The sequence below is a fragment of the Protomyctophum bolini genome (assembly GCF_963924005.1).
Source record: "Protomyctophum bolini genome assembly, chromosome: 14".
Taxonomy (NCBI): domain Eukaryota; kingdom Metazoa; phylum Chordata; class Actinopteri; order Myctophiformes; family Myctophidae; genus Protomyctophum; species Protomyctophum bolini.
The window spans coordinates 14,786,008-14,809,108 of NC_137875.1; the positions used below are offsets into that span (position 1 = coordinate 14,786,008).

At 42.4% G+C, this 23,101-nt stretch overlaps 2 protein-coding genes across 3 annotated transcripts in view; one reads left to right on the forward strand and one right to left on the reverse strand.

The window, feature by feature from the left end:
• Positions 1-3,303: 3,303 nt before the first annotated feature.
• Positions 3,304-4,296, forward strand: cUnh10orf53 (chromosome Un C10orf53 homolog; the record flags this gene model as incomplete). Its single annotated transcript, XM_080782872.1, has 3 exons — positions 3,304-3,397; positions 3,793-3,912; positions 4,232-4,296. The coding sequence occupies 3 exons, from the start codon at positions 3,304-3,306 to the stop codon at positions 4,294-4,296; spliced, it is 279 nt and encodes a 92-aa protein (XP_080638998.1).
• Positions 4,297-7,147: 2,851 nt separating this feature from the next.
• ogdhl (oxoglutarate dehydrogenase L) overlaps positions 7,148-23,101 on the reverse strand; it is a 48,058-nt gene continuing 32,104 nt past the window's right edge. For both annotated transcript variants that reach the window (XM_080782837.1, XM_080782836.1), the window contains 8 exons: positions 18,436-18,563; positions 16,591-16,769; positions 15,164-15,235; positions 14,536-14,664; positions 13,290-13,362; positions 12,410-12,573; positions 8,330-8,484; positions 7,148-7,277 (listed from right to left, as the gene is read on the reverse strand). In XM_080782837.1, coding sequence (XP_080638963.1) covers positions 7,154-7,277; positions 8,330-8,484; positions 12,410-12,573; positions 13,290-13,362; positions 14,536-14,664; positions 15,164-15,235; positions 16,591-16,769; positions 18,436-18,563 — 1,024 coding nt within the window. In that variant the 3' untranslated portion in view covers positions 7,148-7,153. The remainder of the gene's footprint in view (positions 7,278-8,329; positions 8,485-12,409; positions 12,574-13,289; positions 13,363-14,535; positions 14,665-15,163; positions 15,236-16,590; positions 16,770-18,435; positions 18,564-23,101) is intronic.

The following is a 23,101-nucleotide window of genomic DNA, read 5'->3' on the forward strand; positions in this document are numbered from 1 at the left end:
GAAGAAAAACAACATTCCATGTGAAGTTGACGTTTATCAAGACGTGTTTTTGCACTATAAAATTAGATTAATCAACATTGCATAAGTGTGTTATGAAAGCAAACTGATGGTATGACAGACATACAGAGAGACTTTATACTGAAGAAATCATGTCATCATGCCATCGAGCCTCATGGATGGTGAGGTCGTGGTTCCAGTGAGATGTGATAAATGAGCATTAACTATAACAAAGCTTTCTTGTAAAATGTGGATGGACACGCTGCATGCTGCTCTCTGAAAACTGCTGAAAGTGAAGTATTGCAATCTATGCAAATGTGTCAGTTGTTTAGCATCATGGGCTCTATATGCACACGCCATTTTGGAAAGAACTTGGGCACCTTCCCTATGCTGCTGCTGCTATAGTGCTATATTGTGCTATATTGTGCATGTTGTCTCATTGGCCCCATACGGGTCTGTAACTCTGAGAGAGTACAAATGGAACCAAATGGACGCTTACGGTTCCATTTGGTTCCATTTGTACACTATTCAGAGTTTATCATCAGTGCGATCAATGAAATGTAAAAGTTTGAGAACCACTGTACACTAAATGGAAAACACAAAAGAGCCTTAATTAGTATAGTGCATCGGTAGTAGGGAAGGGGTAGAGTAGGAAGAGTTATTCTGTGTGCATATTTATAGCCCACTGACTGTGTCTATACAGTACATGGTAACACAACTAAATAACTGCAAAACTATAAGAAATAAAGAGAACCTGTATAAGCTGAAATATGTGATTATACTGCTATATGCTCAGTTGTACTGTATGTCCTAGACTGGAAACTGTCCTCTACAAGAGCAGTAAGCTACAAATATAGAAACTACTGTGCAATTGTTAAGAAGGGACCATTTTGAGTATCTAAAGAATGTTTAAATGTGATCAGAAATGTGTAATTTTGTAAAATGAGTGACTCACAGAAAATAGCAAGTTATTTATTTTTGTATAAATAATGTTGTAGATTTGTGTAAAATATAAATTTTATTTAAGGGAATATAAAATGACCACTATATGTATTCATGGCTGTGACGGAAAATGAATGAATACAAGTTTAAATGTAATACTGTTAATGTAATAAATATAATCATGAAGGATACAGTGCTTGATATTTCATGCTTTCATCAATATGTGCTCAGATCGATGAACCAATATTATCCAGCGCAAGCTCCATGCGCTAGCATGCCGACTGGGCCAGACTATAGACCAATTCAGAAACGGGTCTCATGGTCGCAGCTTAAGTATTTGCTGTAGGTGGAGACGACATAGCTGTGGGGTAAACCTGCACCTCTTCTACTACAGTGAACTGTAGAGTGACTGATGTTAGTCTGCCTTAAACGTTACTCTTTTACCTGCTTTTTACTAACACTAACTAAAAAAGTTAGTTACTCATACTTTAAATGCTTACTATGAGGTATAAAGTACAGCATGAAAAGAGAAGGGAACCCGCACACTCGTATGCTCCAAAAGATAACTTTTATTGACAACGTTTCGAGCCAAGCTAAATATGTGCCTCGAAACGGGTTCCCTTCTCTTTTCATATGTTACTTTTTGAACCCAGCACCTCCATGAAGTGATGTGCGTATTTTTCTAGTTTCTGTATAAAGTACAGCAGCCTTGTGTTCATAAAACAGAAAGATTGGGTATTGGGTAAGACTGACGTTATGTATCTTTTAGTTTTTTTTTCTTTTTTAATGTTGCCACTACTGTTGGAGCAGCCATAAACTACTCAGATTCATCCCGATGTTCTGGGCATCTTTGTAATGTTAGGGTTAGTAAAAAGCAGGTAAAAGAGTAACGTTTGAGGTTGAGGCAGACTAACATGAATTCGTCTATAGCCTGCCAGTGACATGATCCCCATCTGAAAATGTTGAGCCTGCCCCAGCCTGTGTGATTCCTGGTCAAGAGGGGCGCTGGCGAAAACAGCCGGTGGATCCTATTGGTTCACAGATCCGAGCAGAGAACACTGACGTCACCCAATTTGGAGCTATACGCCCCTTTGCACTGTTATTGGTTAGCGAAATACAAGTTGACTTCCACTTCCCAAGCAGACGATGGGTTTCCCCAGGCTTTTCTGTTTGAGCTGAATGCAAATGAAAATAGAAGCCTGGGTACCGAGGCTATAAAATGTTTTGTGCCAGGGACTCCCAGAAGAGAAGATTTGTGTTAAATAATTCAAGAATATATATTTTTTAAACATTTTCAAAAAAAGAATATCACGTGCGTGTAAAGTTAGGGGCTCCTTTTATCTTGATGCCCATGAATGATGACGAAGTGCACCCACTTAAAGGACCACTTCACAACCTATCTTCATATAATAGGTCCTCACTAATAATCATGATAAAATGGCACACATTTTTTCTACTCAGTCTGTCTCTCATAGGAGGGCTGTGGGCAGTACAGAAACCGTCCTCCAGTGACATCATTAGGCAGAAATTTGTTTTTAACAAAAAAAAAATGATTTTCATTATCGTGAGAACAATGGCTTGTATTAGCTTGTATTCCACATCAATGATGTCACTGGAGGACGGTTTCTGAACTGCTCACAGCCCTCCTATGAGACACAGACCGAGTAGAAAATAATTGCCCCATTTTTTCATGATTATTAGTGAGGACCTATTATATGAAGATACAGTAGGTTGAAAAGTGGTGAAATGGTGAGTAGTCCTTCAAGTCATTTGACATTGACTTTGATGTACGAAAGACATTTCGTCATAAAAAGTCCATAGACTTGGCCATACACGGGCGGGACACACAAAGCCCGTCACCAAAGCCTTGGTGGAGCTAGCGCCTCCACAAAAATGATCAAAAAGAGCAGACGTACAAGCTCGCAGCACGGCATGAAGTGGTGCACTGTGAGTTTGTACATCCGCGGAGCGATGCCGGTGTGACGTCGCTTGCCAAAATAAACAGATCTAAGCTAACACAGATCTAAACTAACACATACATCGCGGCACATATTTAGCTTGTTCCTTTTGGCCAGGTGCGATTGAGCGCCTTAAACAGGGCAAAAGTAGTCTCAATCCCATAGCCCGAAGGGATGACTCCCTTCCTTGAAGGGACAGCCCGAAGCGAGTTTTGGTCTAGCTGGTTTTCAGGCACAACCAACCCTCTGGTTTCCAGAGCCACAAAGATCAACAATGACGTTGCCAGGCAACCAACAACCAAACGGACACCAAGCCGCTCCACCCGGGCTCAGTTACAAACTAGGAATACAGAGTAGTAGGTTAATTTAATATAGTGCATTAATGTCACCATCCTAGGTTGAAACTATGCGTGGAAATGCACAGGTGATAGTGTGCTATGGGCCGTATGAATCCTGTGGGCTCGTGAAGCACAGGACTTTCAGACTGGAGGGTCTGCAGGGTACAGTATCATTTGTCTTTTGTGTTCATCTTTTTATTCTAGCACTTTACTACGTGCAATAAGGGCTATGTGCAATTTGGTCATATCCAATGTTTTTTCTTCCTGCTCATATCCTTACTTATTTATTTAAATGACTACTGCTCATATCTGCACTTACTACTGTACTTATTAATGTGTCCTTACTGACATGTTTACATTTTTGTGAGATGCGAAAACACTTTTCGGTGTACTGTACATTGACAATAAATTGAATTTCATCTCATCTCATTAACGTCCTATAGTGCGTAATTTTGGTTTACACTGATCTCCTTGGAAAAAAAACACAACAAGTTTTTAAAAGGTTTGTGCCCGACGATATGCATATTGTGCATTCAATTGTGTGTGTGTCTATACAGCTTTGCTGAAGGAGCATGGACATCAGTTCATCTTAGAGGAAACAGCAGAATGGAACACAGTTGAGCTCGTGGTCCATGGGGAGTGCGTTTACACCTGTGACATCAGACAGATGGAGTTCGGTGAGTTTGGTTGGTATAGTCTAATTATGGTTTACTATCAGGTTCATAATGTTATAATGACCACAAATTGACCTTAAAAAAAAAAGAGAATGTGATTTAGTTGATCTTAGTTAGTCACTCCATTTTTGTTCCATCTACCCCGAATCTCATTGCCGGAAATAGCTGCCCTTACAAACTCACAATGCATTGAGATGAGATGCATTGTGACCTTGTAGATTGGCAATTTTGCAAATTATGTTTACCCCCAGAATAGGCACGCTCGAGTTCATGCGGTTAAGAGTTTGTTATTTCTCTAACAATCTGTTGTGTTTCCCAAAAGGCGGAGATGGTAAACTGGACCCTCGTTGCAAAGAAGCCATCAGTGCTGTGGACGATGCTTACTGAAAATTAAAGAGTTGACCAATGTGGGGAAATGTGGGGTTTTTTAATGTCTGAGTGTGTAGGAGACAAAGGAAACAAAGATCTTGCACTGTCGCAGTTGATTAAAAACCTTTTCTTTTTCATAATACAACTCATAATGGTGTTGTGGGTGAATTGGCTCCTGCTGGGTGTTCTTGACTAAATCAATCCAATTTCTTTTGTAAACAAAACAGAAAGAACAGAGAGAACAGGGAACAGCAGCAGCCAATACAAGAAATGTTATTAAACTAAAATAAATTATTGCTTTATTTGTTCAAGTAGACGAGTGTAAATGCATCAAGCTGTGGAGCCTTCAATACCCACATTTCAGTGCTCACCGACTGACTGTGGTCATAAGATTGTTATTCCGAACGGTTGTGCTATACATTCAGAAAAAGGAAAGGTACATCTCATTTATACATCGCTAAAACGTAGGCTACTGATTTGTAACGTGGTTTATGGTTATACTTCTATTAACTACTTCGTTTGAGCTTTGGCTGAGAAAGGTTGAACTTAACAGGAACAGAAATGTAATGCAGCATTTCTAAACATAACAAACCAACAATACAGCGTGTGTTAAGAGGCCAGGGATTTTCACATGTTAACCTCAACTCACTGTTCATGAATGCTTCCCTCAACTAGACACACTGATGACAGACAAACAGAGCTCGCTGCTAAAACTGTGTGGAAGCAATTTTAGAATTTAGAAAACAAACTGCACTTCAGAACCAATCCAAAGTCTTTTAGAGTGGACATTCATATTGGGACGGTGACATGACCACTTTTCATATTGGGACGGTGACATGACCACTTTTCAAAGAAGCATAGGTTCACAGAGTCCAAGAAAACTAGACTTTTTTTACTGCTGACCCCGTCCGAACAAACTTCGGATGACGTTTGAAGTGTGCAGCCCGCTTTAGCGGCCATTCTTACTGCCGTTTTAGCAACTATGTTGAATTGTTTAACTCAGCAGACTCACCAGGTAGGTCATTAAACCTAGCGTTCCTATTTGTGAAAATAGCAATTATTATCTTTTTCATGTTGAGTTTGTAGTTCAGCTATTCCTTCTCGCTAGTTGTGGTACACACTACACACAAAAATTTGAAATCATTGAGGTGTATATAACGATAAGCTCCGACTGGACTGCACGCTCATTTAATTCATCCGCCGTGTTTTGGCCAGAACCTTCATCAGAGAAAGTTACTCTGATGAAGGCTCTGGACTTCTGAGAATAAAATAAATGTGTTCTTTAGTCTTGCATCTTCATCCATTTCATTGGAGTGACGGTATTTCCATCTCTGTGTTATGTTAGCCGAGCACTATATAGCGGCCAAGGAAGTGAACAGAGGAAGCGCACCTGCTCCACGGTTAACTAAAGGAAGCCTAATTTATGCTTCAACAACATGGTTGCCTCTAAATTCAGTGGTTCTGAAACAATTATATAAATGATATAACTCATTCTTATCTCAGCGTATCTCTCTCTAAAGTAACTAAGTACATTTCCTGTGTACTTACAAGTACTGTACAGTACTACAGTACTTACAAGTACTGTGCTTAAGTACAATTTTGAGGTATTCTTTACGTTTTCACTACTTTTACCACATCTCAGAGGCAAATTTTGTATACACTACAAGTATTTGAAAAGTTTAGTTACTAACTAATATTAGTTAATAACTATTATTACAAAACATACATTAACTACTTCAGCCCTATATACATTTTCTAATGGCCGATCTACAAGCTCACAATGTATGTGAGCACAATGTGTTTCCCGACAGCAAAAATCTGGAACAACATTCACAATCATTATTCAAGTATTCCAGCTACGTTAACATTGTGCATCTAGTATCTTCCACTAGTCATTTGTAAAAGACGCATTCTAGAACATATATATATATATACTAAATATCTGCATAGAGAGGCAATGGAGCAGGGTCGGGTTTCAGTATATGGGCAGCCCCACAGGGTAGCATCTCTATCATGACAATCTAAATCTAAATTCAGAATGAGAAACATTTTGGAGGCTCACAGCAGCACTCCGTTATAGACCGGGATCAGAAAACTGAAAAACAAGTTGACCATGCAGTCGACTGAGGTATAGGGAACTGAGCCACTCTACCAAATGGCACACCAAGAAAATAACTTAATACAGTAGCCTACTAATGCAATTAAGTGCCGGTTTAGGGAGGAAAATAACAGAATAAGAAGATAGATGATTAGACACAACTTCTGTTGTGCTGAAGGGCATTTGGTGGGGAACAGCCGCGGTAATGGAGGTAGGCACTAGATAGACTACAGTACTGTTGTAGTACTACAAGTTCACAATGTTCAGGAGTCTAGCTAGACTTGGGCAAATAAAATTATTTGTTACTAAGTATAAAGTAGGTAGACACATGCCTGTGTCTTGCATGTACAGTTCAGTGCAGTAATAATAATAATAATAGTAATAATGGCTCTTTTCGACTACGGTAACTATGTGAACCGTGGCGTGAAACCTACAGTATGTCATGGGTTCTGGTTTTGTAACGATGCACTACTACGGCTACTGCTTCCAATAACCTCGTTTTGGACCTGCTCATAGTCATTACCCTGAGTTATGGAAACGTGGAACTGAGAACATAATACTGATTATACTCTAAGCTCAGTGAGATTTCAGAACGGCCATTTTAAAAATATATATATATGATGTTCCTCCCCTTCGGGTTTGCCTCTGGTTATAATCGAGAGACACCATCACAGGGTTGCGGAAAGTTTCTGCTTAAATAAAGTTTTGTGAATGTGCCCTTCATAGTCACCAATACTGGTGTGCGCCCCATCTTCTCCTGTTTGTTTACTGGGGCATTTAGAAGTGTCTGCCCTGGAAGGCGTGGAGGTTGAAAGCGGCGTCCATGAACCTCTTGAGCTCGTTGAGGTGGGTGGACCTGTTCCCCGTGGCGGGGGCCGCTGCCGGGTCTCTCCCCACGTACCTAGAGGAGAGGAGAGGGATTCAACACGGTCAGTACTGTCTGTACCTAGAGGAGAGGAGAGGGATTCAACACGGTCAGTACTGTCTGTACCTAGAGGAGAGGAGAGGGATTCAACACGGTCAGTACTGTCTGTACCTAGAGGAGAGGAGAGGGATTCAACACGGTAAGTACTGTCTGGACCCGTACCTAGAGGAGAGGGATTCAACACGGTCAGTACTGTCTGTACCTAGAGGAGAGGAGAGGGATTCAACACGGTCAGTACTGTCTGTACCTAGAGGAGAGGAGAGGGATTCAACACGGTCAATACTGTCTGGACCCACATACCTAGAGGAGAGGGATTCAACACGGTCAGTACTGTCTGGACCCGTACCTAGAGGAGAGGGATTCAACACGGTCAGTACTGTCTGGACCCACATACCTAGAGGAGAGGGATTCAACACGGTCAGTACTGTCTGGACCCATGTACCTAGAGGAGAAGGATTTAACACGGTCAGCACTGTCTGGACCCACATACCTAGAGGAGAGGGATTCAACACGGTCAGTACTGTCTGGACCCGTACCTAGAGGAGAAGGATTTAACACGGTCAGCACTGTCTGGACCCACATACCTAGAGGAGAGGGATTCAACACGGTCAGTACTGTCTGGACCAACATACCTAGAGGAGAGGGATTCAACACGGTCAGTACTGTCTCGACCCATGTACCTAGAGAGGATGGATCCAACAGTCAGTACTGCACAGCACAAAGCATTGCAGGCAAATTACATTTCATGTTTAATGCTCCATGGACGTTTTCAGGATAAAGTCCTTCTTCGTTTGTCTAATTCTACAGAGAATCCTTACCAAACGGGACTCTTATTGGCTAAATTGAGGAACCTTACTAGACAGGTCTATTACTGGCTACAGAACACTGAGGATCCTTACCAGATGGGTCTGTTATTGGCTACAGAACACTGAGGATCCTTACCAGATGGGTCTGTTATTGGCTACAGAACAATGAGGATCCTTACCAGATGGGTCTGTTATTGGCTACAGAACACTGAGGATCCTTACCAGATGGGTCTGTTATCGTCCAGCACGGTGAGGAAGCGCGGGCGGATGTAGTCGTAGTAGCCCATGTTCTTGTGTTCCTCCTGACACCAGAGCAGCTCAGCGTGGCAGTACCTCTCCACCTCGGACCGGACCAGGTCAAACGGGAATGGCGAAATCTGGACAAAAAAATAAAAGTACGGCAGAATGAGTATCGGACCATCTGAATGCAAGTACAAAAGTCTTCTAAAAGGTTTTCTTTCTTTTCTTTGTTTCTTTATTGGTGGTTCTCAAACTTTTTAATTTTTATCTTTATTTGGCCGTGGACATCACTTCAGTGATGCTTGCGGAACTCGACTTCGTCTCGTTCCTGACCGCATCCCTGTCGCGGCAATAATCACGTTAACCCTCACCCTCTCATGTAATATTGCTGAATTATCCCAAGGACCGCCATTTGAAAAGATATGCCAGGGACCCCCATAAGAGAAGATTTTTACGGCTCTAGCAGTGATTCTAAACCCGTTTAATTTCAAGGACCTCCAGTTTGACATGCATCAGTCTATACGAACCCCCATTTAATGGCATTTCTATCTCTGAGACACTAATTTATATTGTAAAATCAATTTTAATTTAACACTGAGAGTGTATCCCTCTGAGTTACAGACCCATAAGGGTCCATTTGGTGCCTAACTATAATTTAGCTGGGGACCCCCTGTAACTCCCTCACTTTGGGAGCCACTGTTCTAAATGAGCAGTTCTCACACTTTCGTGCCTCACTGCAAGCTTGTACATTTTTGAATAACCAACGTCTAAAATCTAAAATGACACGGATACTCTCCCGGTTTTATGACATTGCATGTCATATCCTATCCTACTAGAACAGATCCCATTTTATAGGATAGGACCATTTGGCATACATTTCCCTCAATTTCTGTGCTGTGTGCATTAGCATTATTGTGCACTCTCACTCAATTAAGACTTGTGGGTGGAAAATGTTCTCAGTGGTTGACCAATCGATCTGAACTCGCACACCGTCGGGCATTGACCAGTCAGGCCATTGGCATATGAAAGGAGCGAGGAAGTTAAGCGGTTTTATTAGCATTTCTGAGAACATTTCCACTCAATTAAGACGGCTGTGGGTGGAGACAGGCAGTGGGGGAGACTGCTGGGCGCTCTGCCAGGGCTAATTAATAGAGCCCTAATTAGAGTCTAATTCAGTAACCTCGCATCACCAGACTTTCCACCACGGAGCTAAACCTGGTAGTCGTTCCAATCTGGCCTGTGTGATACGGTCTAAGCCAGTGGTTCCCAAACTTTGTCACATCAAGGACCCCCAAATTGAAACTAATTATGCCAGGGACCCCCATGAGAGAAGATGTTTACGGCTATAGCAGAGATTCTCAACCCGTTTAATTTCAAGGACCCCCAGTTTGACATGCATTAGGCTAAGGACCCCCATTTAATGTAATTTCCATCTCTGGGACCACAACTTTATATTGTAAAATCAATGTTAATTTAACTCTGAGAATGTACAAATGGAACCAAATGGACCCCAACGGGTCCATTTGTTTCATTTGTACACTCTCAGAGTCACAGACCAATAAGGGTCCATTTGCTTCCAAACTATAATTTAGCTGGGGACCTCCTGGAACTCCCTCAAGGACCACTGGGGGTCCCCGGACCCCACTTTGGGAACCACTGGTCTCCTACTGGTTGGTGGTTCCGGTTCTTTGGCGCCACTTTGTTTTTGTTCCCCCAATCACCATTTAATTACTGAATAGAATAGTTTCATCTTGCCAGGTGCTGCGAGTTGAAATAAACGATTGATATACCAAACAAACAATTTCTATTAGATAAACTACATCACATCAAAAAAGTTTTATTGAGTAGGCCCTAAAGTTATGATGCCCTTGATCGCGGGAGTTATTTTTGTATTTTGGTTCCGACCATCGGACCATTGGTTCCGGTCACCTGATGACTAACCAGTGACTACAACAAGTTCTTTCCACTCCTGACCGAATCAGAAACCCGTAAATGGTATTTATCCCAGGCTAATTCAGTGGTTCTCAAAGTGGGGTCCCAGGGGCTTTCCCAGCAAAACGAATGATGATAATAGGAACATGAAGACTGTTTTAGTTGTGTTGTATCTATCTATCTATCTATCTATCTATCGTTTGACAGTGTACACGTGGAACCGAATGGACAATTTTGGTTCTATTTGTACACTGTCAAGAGTTATGGCCATTAGCCAGGGGTGTCCAAACCTTTTTCAAAGGGAGCCAGATTAGAAAATTATAAAAGCCAAGAGCCAACTCAACTACCTATCATATAATTCTTTCGGACAATAATTAAGTCACATGTGCTGTGAACAAAACACAAATAACTCATTCTTTTTTTCATCCTCATTTCATAATGAATGTAATCTGATTTGCAAGATAAAATAGTAAAAAAATATGCCACATACACTGACCACAACAAAGCCATACACAAAAATAAAATAATCATATTTGCAAGATAAAATAGTACTGGTACGTTAGCTAAATGTTACCACTTGAACTGAAAAATGAAGAGACTACTTAATCAACCCGAAGCACACGGTATTATTTTGTTCAACCTGTGAGCAGAGCAGCAGCCTACAGTATTTTTATTCATTGCCTCAGCATGTAGGGTGCAGTACTTTAGTTAGACTAGTCATTGGTCGCAGGCACTAGTCCGAGATGCGGACGCATGTCAAACTAATGCTCCGTCAGATTAAAGTATGCCTCCCCAGCAGGTTTGCTGAGCCACATTGAGGGTTTTAGTCTGAAGTTGTCACTTATATTATACTCTTATTATTAACGTGGTTGTTGTACGCTGCAGTTTAGAGGAAATAAGGTGAGAACGATATTATTGTTGTTATGTTGATATTTTTCATTTTTAAAAAGGCCAAAATACTCCTACCACATGTGCTCGTGGGAGGAGGGGCCCGAGCTGTCAATCTTGCTTTGGGGCCTGGGGATTATTCCCTTCGCCTCCGTTTTAGTGAGTCAATATCCAACATACGGTATCTATCAAATAAATAAACTACACAACAGAAAACTGGCACTGCACACAGCCAACAGATAAGTCTGATACCCTGGCCAGCGCACACGCGCACACACACACACACACACACACACACACACACACACACACACACACACACACACACACACACACACACACACACACACACACACACACACACACACACACACACACACACACACACACACACACACACACAGACACAGAGAGAGCTGGCTCAGTGGTGGAAAGTTATAAAAGGGCTTTGATTTAAACGCATTGCAAGCAGCGGACCCAGCAAGGCTGGACTATACATAGCTTACATAGACTTGGTGCACCAATATGTACAGTCAGTGTGTGTGTGTGTGTGTGTGTGTGTGTGGGGAGGGGGGATTTAATTACCAAACAGTCTCATCAATTGTGTCAGCATTGCAACAACCTTTTATACAGTTACACTGTTCTCATGCATTTTTCTCCTCAGCCAGTTGATCAATCCTAAAAGGGTTGAAGCTGGTTCGTAACTACAGCAGTTTCCCAAATGTAAGCTTTTTTTTAATTAATTAGCATTTTTGCTAAAGGGCTAGTAGTGGCAGTTGCGCGGTCCCACGTATCAGCCAAGATGTTCACGTGTTCTCCTGAGGCGTGGACCACAGCTGTGATTTGTGTTGGAAAACGAGGAGACGACGCCTTTGTAAGGCAAAGTAGCTGCATCATACACAGTGGTGGAAAAAGTACTCAATTGTTTTACTTAAGTAAAAGTACCAATACTGCAATTTAGAACTACTTCATTACAAGTAAAAGTACAGACTTTACAATGTACTTGAGTAAAAGTACAAAAGTATCGGTAGAAGTGGACGAAATGTATAGGGTTGAAGTGGTTAATGTATGTTTTCTAATCCAAATTAAAATCTCCAAAGTATCTAGTAACTAAAGTTTTCAAATAATTGTAGTGGAGTAAAAGTAAAAATCTTGTCTCCGAGATGTACTTAAGTAAAAGTAAAATACCTGTTCCAGTCTGATAATGTGTTATACCTGTTCCAGTCTGATAATGTGTTATACCTGTTCCAGTCTGATAATGGCGACGCTTCTCTCCAGGTTCTGCAGCTTCCTCTCCTTAGCCAGTTCGTAGTAGACCTTCCCCGTGCAGAAGATCACTCTCTTCACCTGGGCCGGGTTTTCACCTGCAAGGCCCTGGTCTGGGATCAGTCTCCTGAACGAAGTGCCTGCAGGAATCATCAGAATTTAGGGCAAAAAGGGCCTTTCTGTGTGGAGTTTGCATGTTCTCCCCGTGTCCCCTATAGGGTAGGTATACGCTCACAAAAAACATGCAGTAATCCTGGTCTCTAAACGGGTACATGCTTTAGTTCCGACATACTATTGATCCGAAACCTCAATCCCTAACCCAACCATAACCGCAAGCACGGGAGCAGCGCATGTCGGTCCATCGCATTTTTACATCGCATGTCCCCACGCTTCGGACCTTTGGCGTGTCGGATGTGCGTGTGCACCCCCTCTAAACGTCCTCCCCCTGGCCAGCCAGGGCGCCTGATGGAGGGGAAAGGAACTGGTTGGAATAACGTGTTCCTTCCATGCGCCCAACCGGGTAAACCTGGCGTCGTAATGGCTGATTCTACATACGCTGTTTTCAGAGTGCAACCAAACATAAAATGACTTGTCTTTTTGTTCTACTGGATCTCTTCTCCACTAGTCCCTCCCTGACATTTTAGTCTAGACGAAGAAAATATATATATTTTTATTTAGTCATCAGTTTTAGTCATCATAGCTTAGTTCTTATTTAGTTGTCGTCAGAGTATAAAAATTAGTCGAACAACCTTTTCGCCATAGTTTTAGTCGACGAAATCAACACTATTTTGGACATTTCCAGCATGGACAGTGACTAATATAACAGTTTGTAGAAGACACGATGTGGAAGCTGTACCTGTGGCGAGCTCGTCAAAGCTGGCCCGCGCCTCAGGATGCCTCAGCAGAGATTTGGGAGTGAAAATGATCAGCTGTAGAATAAAGAAAAAGAAGTGGAAAGTTTACACCAACTACAGTATAACAAACAACAGATTGTTTCCATCATCCGTGTCTTCATTATGTGCTGTGGAACCGTCCTCCAGGGATAGAAGCTTTATCCGCTTTCACGCTAATTTGTTGCCATCATATAACACAAAGCAACGCCGACATCGGGGAGAAACTAAAACATTTCTTTAAAGAATCAAATGAATGAAGACGCGTCGCGGTTCAACCAACCGATAAGTCCATGGTTTATCAGATTTCCTTCCATAGAAAAACAAACAACATTATCCCCTCCTGGCTTCCCTCGCTAGTTTGCTGGGGGAACGCCTTTCTCACGCTCCACAAAGCGTTGCATTTAGGTGCGACTGGGGATCAGTTAAGATGTTCAGTGTGGATGGAGACTGACACTGGAAATGAGAGGTGTGCATGAGCAACAGCAAACAATCCCACAAAACGCAACGGAAAGTTTTCAAACTAAATTACTGTTAACTTCAAACATTTAATGAAATCCAAAACCATCAAAGACAAACCCATTATGACCTGAGGCAGATTCAAAAAAAGGTCTTCTAAAACCTAACCTATGGTTTCTGGAAACAGAAATCTTATTAAAAAAAGTAATAATGATGTTGCTACATGTATAGCCAAAACTAATGAGACACAGAGGTAACATCCAGATTGAAATGTATAACAAACAACGTATAGGTTATGCGTTAAAGAAAGGCGGCTGAGTATCAGAAGAACGGCCTAGAAACTGAGATGTTCAAATTGATGGTAAAATGGTGCATTTATATAGCACCTATCTGCAAAGTGCTTTACAAATGATATATGTTACAGTACAGAAAAATCAGGAAACCAGTAAAAGTGATCAAAACGGAACAGGGGGTGGCGCCCGTCTTTCCCACAGCCGGGTCGGGCGTCCCTTTGAGGCTGGGCGTATACGCTTTGAATTCCGGACTTTTGCCTGTAAACAGAGTATTTGTTCTCCACCACTGATGGAGATGTGGACAGCGTACAGGTTTCATGGTCCACGTAGCCTTTGTTCTCCACCACTGACGGAGATGTGGACAGCGTACAGGTTTCATGGTCCACGTAGCCTTTGTTCTCCACCAGTGATGGAGATGTGGACAGCGTACAGGTTTCATAACTCTATGGTTTCAGCTCACCGGCTTCCTGAAGGGCAGCAACACCTGTCGTCTCAACACATGGCAGTAGTTGGCAGGGTTGGAACAGTTCACCACGATCCAGTTGCACTCGTGAAGCTGCTGCACCTCAAAGTCCCCACCGCTGTATTCCTGCATAATAATATGAACAAACAACATTGTTACTTCACAAAAACACAAATCTAATTACAGAGAAACAACAGATGGTTTTGCTGTTTGTGTTCGGGCTTGGACCAATCAAAATGTCAGTCAGCTGCGTCAAAATGTCTGCTAGGAAAAGGGGTCTATTGTTGGTTTGTGACACACACACACACACACACACACACACACACACACACACACACACACACACACACACACACACACACACACACACACACACACCTCATTAGTAGTTTAGTTTCTACATAACCACCCTGGTGCCATGTGCTACTCCAATTATGTTCCCAAACACTAGATAATTCAGGACTATTTCTGACTTATTTCTCCATGCTGAAGCCTATAATGAAGACAGTGTTCAGCACTGTCCGGACATGAAATCTGAACGATTAGAATGTGGGAACAGTGCCGACGTCGGTCCTTGGAAATAAACATTCACATTGAGTCGTATCTGTACTACATGCAGACATACAGGAAAGAGATCGGAGTCGTCCTTGCTCATCTGCAGAAAGCGCTCGGGCCGGGCTGAGGAATGTTCCGGGCCCTGCATGCAGAGAGAGACCGGAACGGAGAAAAGCCTGTCACAATTATTGCATTAATCACCAATCGCAATTATTTGAGATTGTCTCAAATTATTTTCCCCCGAGAAGAATTCTCGGGGGAAAATAATTTGTGACAATCCTTTCATCTGAATGAATCAATCTGTCGAAAACTGTTCAAACAAACGTGGTGTACGGTCATAAGGAGATATACTGTAGGAGGTTTCTGCCCGACGGCAACGAAATGTAATGAGAGACTGACAACCACACAGGATATTTGTTTGCTTTACAATTTAAGTATTTAGCAGATGCTCTTAATCCAGAGCCACTTACAGTAAGCAAGAACACATAAAAAAATCATCAAGGACCATAACTAAGCTAAGAACCTAACATCCGTCTAACAGTAGAATATCTGTACAATGAAACTATACTAATTACTATAGAATGCTTATGTCTACATATAATATGCTATCTAAATGACATAATTATTGTGCTGCGGGCTAAGGTGGAGTCTAAAGAGGTGGGTTTTCTGACGAAAAATGTTTTCACTGACAAAAACTAAATGGAAAAAAAGTGATGACTAAAACTAAGACTAAATAATATACTGACAATTTCGTCAACAAATAAAAACTAGACTAAAATGTTAGGAAGGGACTAGTGGACAAGACATCCAGTATAAGTCATTTTACACTTGGTTGAATGCTGAAAATAGCTGATCTACAAGCTCACAACGCGTCGCGTTGTGGGTTTGTAGATCGTGATGTATATTGGAACTACAATTCACATTAAATATAGCTTAGACAACTGTTCGAAGTTGTCCCTCAGTTGAGCAAACATGTCAGGACACAGAGGCGTTTATAGCATGGGAATCTTAGAATAGCCAGTGGCCACTAACTAGTGACCCACAAACAAATGGTTGTTCCTGTTGACCACTACCTTATAAGGGAATCGTTTGGGACAGTGGGTGTTTGCATTCTCTCTTTGATGTTCTTGTATTTAAACCTTACTGTATGTCTGTCTATGTGTGAGTTCTCCACAAGCCGTGAGGCTGAAGGAGCTACATGGGTCTTAGGACCCATGGCTGTGATCTGTTATTCTACACTCTTTGCAATAAAATGGACTTGAGAACTTTCATTCTGCGTGCATCGTCGTCAGTCTCTCTCCTAAGTTGTTGGTACGAAATATACTTCAATCGTCATCACGACAGCTTTTTGACTAAATAAACTGTAGACTAAAACTAGACTAAAAACACCAAAACATTCCAGGTGACTAAAATGTATGACAAAAAACTAAATGAAAACTATTCAAAAGACCATGACTAAAACTAAAATCAAAATGTGCACTGGTTGTTCCCTCTCACCATGCCCTCCATTCCGTGGGGCAGCAGCAGCACGATGCCGTTGTGCCGGTGCCACTTGGCCTGCCCAGGGCTGATGAACTGGTCGATGATGCACTGGGCCGTGTTGTGGAAGTCCCCAAACTGGGCCTCCCACAGCACCAGGGAGTTGGGGTTGGCCATGGCGAAGCCCAGCTCGAACCCTGGTTATAGGACGACAATGTCACGGTGAGCCAAGGGGGGGTAGAGAACCCAAATGCATGACAGAGGCCGAAACAAAGAGCTCAAATGCAAACAGTTTATTAACAGAGAATGGAACTGACCACTTACTATGACATTTCAACAAAGATCTCACAAGGAACTGGGGAAAAAAAACAGGGGAGTATAAATACACACAGGGATAGCAGGGTGAACATAACTCAAAATCAAGACAGGGATTGGCTAAGAGACTAACACAACACAGGTGGAGCAAATAAATACATATATTTTATATATGTATTTTTATATTTTATAAAACTAGGAACAAGGAACACTAGGGAACACCGCAGAAAACTTCACGGATTGTGACAGACAATCCCCACAGTCAAGGAGTGAGTGGCCTCAAAACCGTTCGGTGCTCAAGGATGGCACACCAGTGGTCACAGCAAAAAAATGGCATATCAATCGACAGTAAATTTCAAATGTTCTCCCAAAATTGGCCATAGCAGTGGCATTTCCTGGTTTCCATCGTTCCATTCATATTTTCCCATAAAATATTTATAGGCCTATCAGTTATTTTAAGCCTGGAATCAAGCTATCCGGCATTTTATTCTAATTTGAAAATATCAGAATCAAATAGTTTCTTGGTCATGATTCACCGGCTTGATTCTAGGCTTAAAATAATTGATATAAATAAATACTATGGGAAAAATGAATGGGGTCTGGAATGATGGAACCTGAAAATGGCAGCATGTTCAAGAATTTGCGTCTGTATAGCTAGGAAAAGTACTGACAAAGCCAGGAGCTATCCACAGTGCCTCTAGGTTCAGGCTGGTCTGTTGCATCTCAGGAGCAAGACTCGTGAGGCATGCATGACAGAAAGAAAGGCAGTGGCGCAAACAGGGACAATTGAAGCCTTTCTGGATTAATGACAGGGTGCAGGCAACAGAGCGTGGCATCTCCACGCGTCTCCGTCGGGTCATGACGACCTGGTGGAGACGTACCGACGGCCAGGCGTCACACTCTGCTCCCTGTACCCCGTTATTAATAAAGAAAGGCTTCAATTGTCCCAGCTTGCACCACGTACTGCCTTCTTTATTTCCACTTGGGGGAAAAAAGTTTCTATTTCTGATCTGATTCTCTGGGTCTTGGCCAAAACTACATAACAGTTTATAATTTAGGCATTCAGCAGACGCTCTTCCAATCAATCAATCAATAAATCAATCAATCAATCCAGAGCGACTTACAGTAAGCAAGAACAACACAAGGTAATACATCAAATAAGTAAACCAAGAACCGGTCATCCTTCAAACAGTAGAATATCCAAAGAAAATCAATAATCTGTACATTGAAACTATGAACACTATAGAATGCCACGTCAACAATGCCCTACCATCTGTCTGTCTGTTTAGATAAATAACACATAGGCCAATGCCCCACTTTCTCACTGACAAATTGTCAGTGAGAAAGTGGGGCATTGGCCCATGTGTTATTTAACTAAATCAGAACATTGTCAGTGACAATGTTCTGACAATGCACCGACAATATACTGAATTACCAATGGCAGGACCTGTGAAGTTCTCAAACGGCAATCTAAGTTACATTTTACGCCTTTGCATACACCTGCAGGATCGTCAAAGGACAAGAAGCTTTTGTATGGGTCTCTCTTACCCAGGACTCCGTACTCTGACAGGGAGCTGTTGCAGACGGTGTAGGGGGCCTGGTTGGTCCACAGGTGGTTCATGGGGACACAGAAGCGTTTGTCCACCTCCTGGTCATGGAGGACGTGATGCCGATGACTGAGAGGAGACAGAAAAGGACAAGAGAGAAGAGGAAGAAAAAGGGGGTACGTGTAAATATGGTCTGTCGCGAAACTTATCAAATGATAAATTAGCACAAGATCTACATGATTGATTGATTGATTGATTGATTCTTTATTTAAGTGTCATGCTTCTGAAGAAGCCCAGCCCATATGGACTTACAGGACATCAAGTGAATACCAAACTGACACTCCAGATCCTTACGAGGCAGATTACATAATATACAACATAAAATAAAATACCATAAAATAAAATACACCATTAGGCCTGTGACAGGACTAGACACATGTACCTACTTGAAGAGCTGGGATTGTCTTCTACTCCAGGCTCTAGCAACAAACTGGGCTGTCCTAAATACTTCATAATTAAATAACCAGTCTAACTTCTGTCCATCTTCCCAGAATAGATGAGGATTTCTTTGTTGCATTACCTCAAACACCTACTACCCACAAGCTCCAAATGTGCTGCTTCACACCGCGTTTGGAGCTTGTCGATCTGCTGCCTTTGATGCTTTTGTGTGACGCCCGTTCATTTACGAAAGAAAATACAAAAAGTTAGAATATGGAGATAAGAGGTTTCTGCCCGACAGCAACGATATAATATGTGTGGGTCTCACACTTTTTCATTTCAAGGACTTCCAGGTTGGTATGCACTATAGGGCCACGGTAGCCTGGGAAGCATTCCTTTTCATTTCCAGGAAATAGTCGACCTACAAGCCAGTGTGAATTTCGTCGACTAAAACTATGGCAAAAAATGTTCGCCAACTACCTTTTTTCAGTGACAAACATAAACACTATAAAAATGTTAGTAGAACTAAAAGGCAAGTCATTATTTTTTATGTTTGGTTGCGCTCGCGTATTGCGCTCTGAAAATAGTCACACTGTGATGCGTTGTGAGCTTGTAGATCGGCTATTTTCAGCATGCAACCAAGTGTAAAATTTGCCATTACGACGCCATCAAGGCCCGTCAAAATAATTTAAAACATTTTTTTAACTGAATGAAGTATACTGTGTAGGGTTTAGATGTTGAACTTCGGGAGAAACGGTGACACAGGATTCAAGGTTGTCACCAAGCTGATGGATGGGTGCTAACAAGAGGTTTTTTTTACTGAGAGTGAGGGTGCTGTGTCAGTGGGCTCGCTCGCACGCACGCATGCACACACGCACGCACGCACACACGCGTCTTGTGAGGACAAAAACCACAACGTGAAGCAGAAAATAAGCTGATCTGAGAGTTGAGCTTGTAGAGCAACTATTTTTTGGTGCACGACACCAGCACACGCTCCAATCCCATCCCGCAGAACCTTTAAATGTCTAATAAATAATCCAGTATTTCCCTAATTGTAGCCACGAAACAACCATTTTATTTGCCTGGACGGAGAAAATAGTCACTCACAAAACAATATGTCTATCAAATATCTAAAATACTTTGTGGGGACATTTCAGCCGTCACAAGTATATAGCGGTACAAGTACACACACACACATCACGGTCCGTGAGAAGCGGTCCCGTAGCGTAGCTCACTCCCCAGCCAGTCACTTGCACTGCTCTGGGGGACACGAGCGAGGGGACGTGAGGGGACGTGATGGGTGCACAGAGCTGCGCTCTAATCGGCCCTGCCAGTCCCACTAGCTGCCAGGGCAGCGGTCCCATCCAGCCATCACACCCACCGCGATGAGACAACCGCTTACAGTACCCTGCTCTAACATCATCCTAATGAAGCCTCCGAACAGAGACACACTCACGCATGTACGCGCGCGCAGTGGGGGAAAAAAGTACTTGCGTAAAAGTATGAAGTACAGAATCAATACTGCAATGTAGAGAAATACTCTGTTACAAGTAAAAGTCCAGAATTCAACGTTTACTTGAGTAACAGTACGAAAGTATTTGTATCAAAATGCACTTAGTATACCAAAGTATACCAAAAGTAGGAAGTACTTATTGTGCATTCACAAGTTTTTGAATGTAGCTTTTGAACGGGTGCGCGCACGCCTACGTGGACGTGCACACGCACGCACACACACACACACACACACACACACACACACACACACACACACACACACACACACACACACACACACACACACACACACACACACACACACACACACACACACACACACACACACACACACACACACACACACACACACACACACACACACACACACACACACGCACGCACACGCACACACACAGGGAGAGACACGCACGCCAGGGTTATGTAATGGCAAAACGTTTAGCGTTGCAGGAAATGGCTATACTCGTAATGTATTATTATGTGAAACAACAACAACATGACAACAAGGTCATGATTAGTTAACAAGAAACAATGTGATACTAGTATGCAATTATACGGTGAAATACTTTCCACGTCAATTAGCATTGAGTTGAATATGGCGTTGTCGTGTGCTCTCCGCGGGAGCCCTCTTCGGATCAATTAGAACACAGTGGTTTGTAAGTAACGAGGGCATAGACTGCATAATTGCTTTGTTTGATCTTTGCGCTACATCTGCAGGATATCATCCTTCTCTTCAAGAAATCCTTTGATGTGAGAATGAAAGTGAGAGCGCAGCACTCACAGGCAGCTAATGGAGCTAATGCACATTATTACTGCCTGCGCGACTCTGTTCTCATCACGCAGCCTAGTAGCACCCATACATCCATTTGTTTTGCAGTTCAGGTTAAAGGTGCATATAAGTGATATGCATTTGTTGAATTAAGTATTACGTATATATTTGAATAGTAATCATTGCTTTAGAGCAGGGGTGCCCAAAAGGTAGATTGTGATCTACCAGTATGTAGATCACATGACATGGCCCTGAAGAATATCTAACAATATTAATTCTACAGATATCTGTGTATCTGTCTGTCATACCTCTCAGCATGTCAACATTTTAATGACTTTGTTTTTTCTTTTTCTTTTGGTATTCAGACAGCCAGCAATGAGCTACACTATACCCGTTTCAAAAGCAGATTAAAAACAAGCATGGCAGGCTGCGAAAAATACCAAGCTTATAGTACGGTGATGTAAGCAACAAACACAGGTGCAGCCGACCAAATTAATAAGGGTTGTGTTAGCTCACAACGCATCAAATTGTGAAGGATCGTCAGCTTGTAGCGATTTTTGAAAAGTGCTGAAATATTTGTATACCTATACTTAACTAATGACGTGCTGAAAATAGGGACGCCAAGGGTTGACCCAGAGATGGTATTGTATATGTGTCACACACACACACACACACACACACACACACACACACACACACACACACGCACACACACACACACACACACACACACACTTCTGACTCACTTGACATATATGCACACATGCGCATGCCGTGCACACACACACACAAAGGAGCCCATGCATTCCCTGTGCCTGGGGGCCCCATTAGTGAGGGAAGGGGGTACTTGGGCACCGTGCACACACCAAACCCACCCAAACCCAACACAGAGCAGTGAGTCCATTAGTCCACATTGTTCCATACAGCACAGCGACGCAAGCACGCCCAGTCGACTGGAACACCACAATATGCTCTGCTCCCCAGAGGAGTGTGTCTGTGTGTCTGTGTGTGTGTGTGTGTGTGTGTGTGTGTGTGTGTGTTTGTATTGCTATACCTCACAAGTGTAGTAGAATTAGAAAATGTGGACATTGTGTGGAATATGTCCATGCGTGGTCCTCAAAAGAGATTTTTTTTGTTTATGGTAAAAATAAAAATAAAGTGTTAGGGTTCCATTTAGGAACATATTGAGGTTGGGGTTAGGATGAGGTGTCACCGTGTGTAGATCTATGCGCTGTGAGCTTGTAGACCGACTTCGGCTTTACGGTTATAGGCTTAACCAATACGAAATAAAAGAAATTTCCATTCACAAAATCAGCATACTAAAATGTTGAAGTTTGTGTTTGTGTGTGTGTGTGTGTGGGGGATGGAGTGAGGGAAGGAGAAAAAGAAAGAAAGGTATTTCGGATGACAGGGTGGGGGGAGGGAGGGGTGTTGAAGAAAGACAATAAATTGCAATCCATAGAGGGTCGGTGTGGACTGAAGCTCTCAGCCCAACCCGGGAGAACAGAAATAAACCGTTAAAACTAAATAAAACGAACAAATGGCGACAGCGAAAGCAGAGTAGGTGGGGTGCAGATATACTCGCTTGAATGCCTTCTTCAGCACTTCTCCTCCTCAAATGTTTTATGGGAAAGCGTGTTTATTGCCTCTGTCGAGGAAATAAAATTTAATAAACACGACATCTAGAGGAAAGAGCACTTCTTGGCTGGACGAATGGATGACGGCGGTAAATGCGAGGCGAAGCGTAACTGGTTTGTTTAGCCCATTTAGACCTGAGACGCATCTTTAAGTCACTATAGTCTGGACTGGAGTAGTGTCTGCTAAATGCCTAAATTCAATTGCAAACTGTGAATTACATGTCGCCTATCTTTTAACCACTATCGTTGGCGGCCAATTAGCCACATATAACTTTTGGGGGCCTTGAGAACCACCGATATAGAAACAT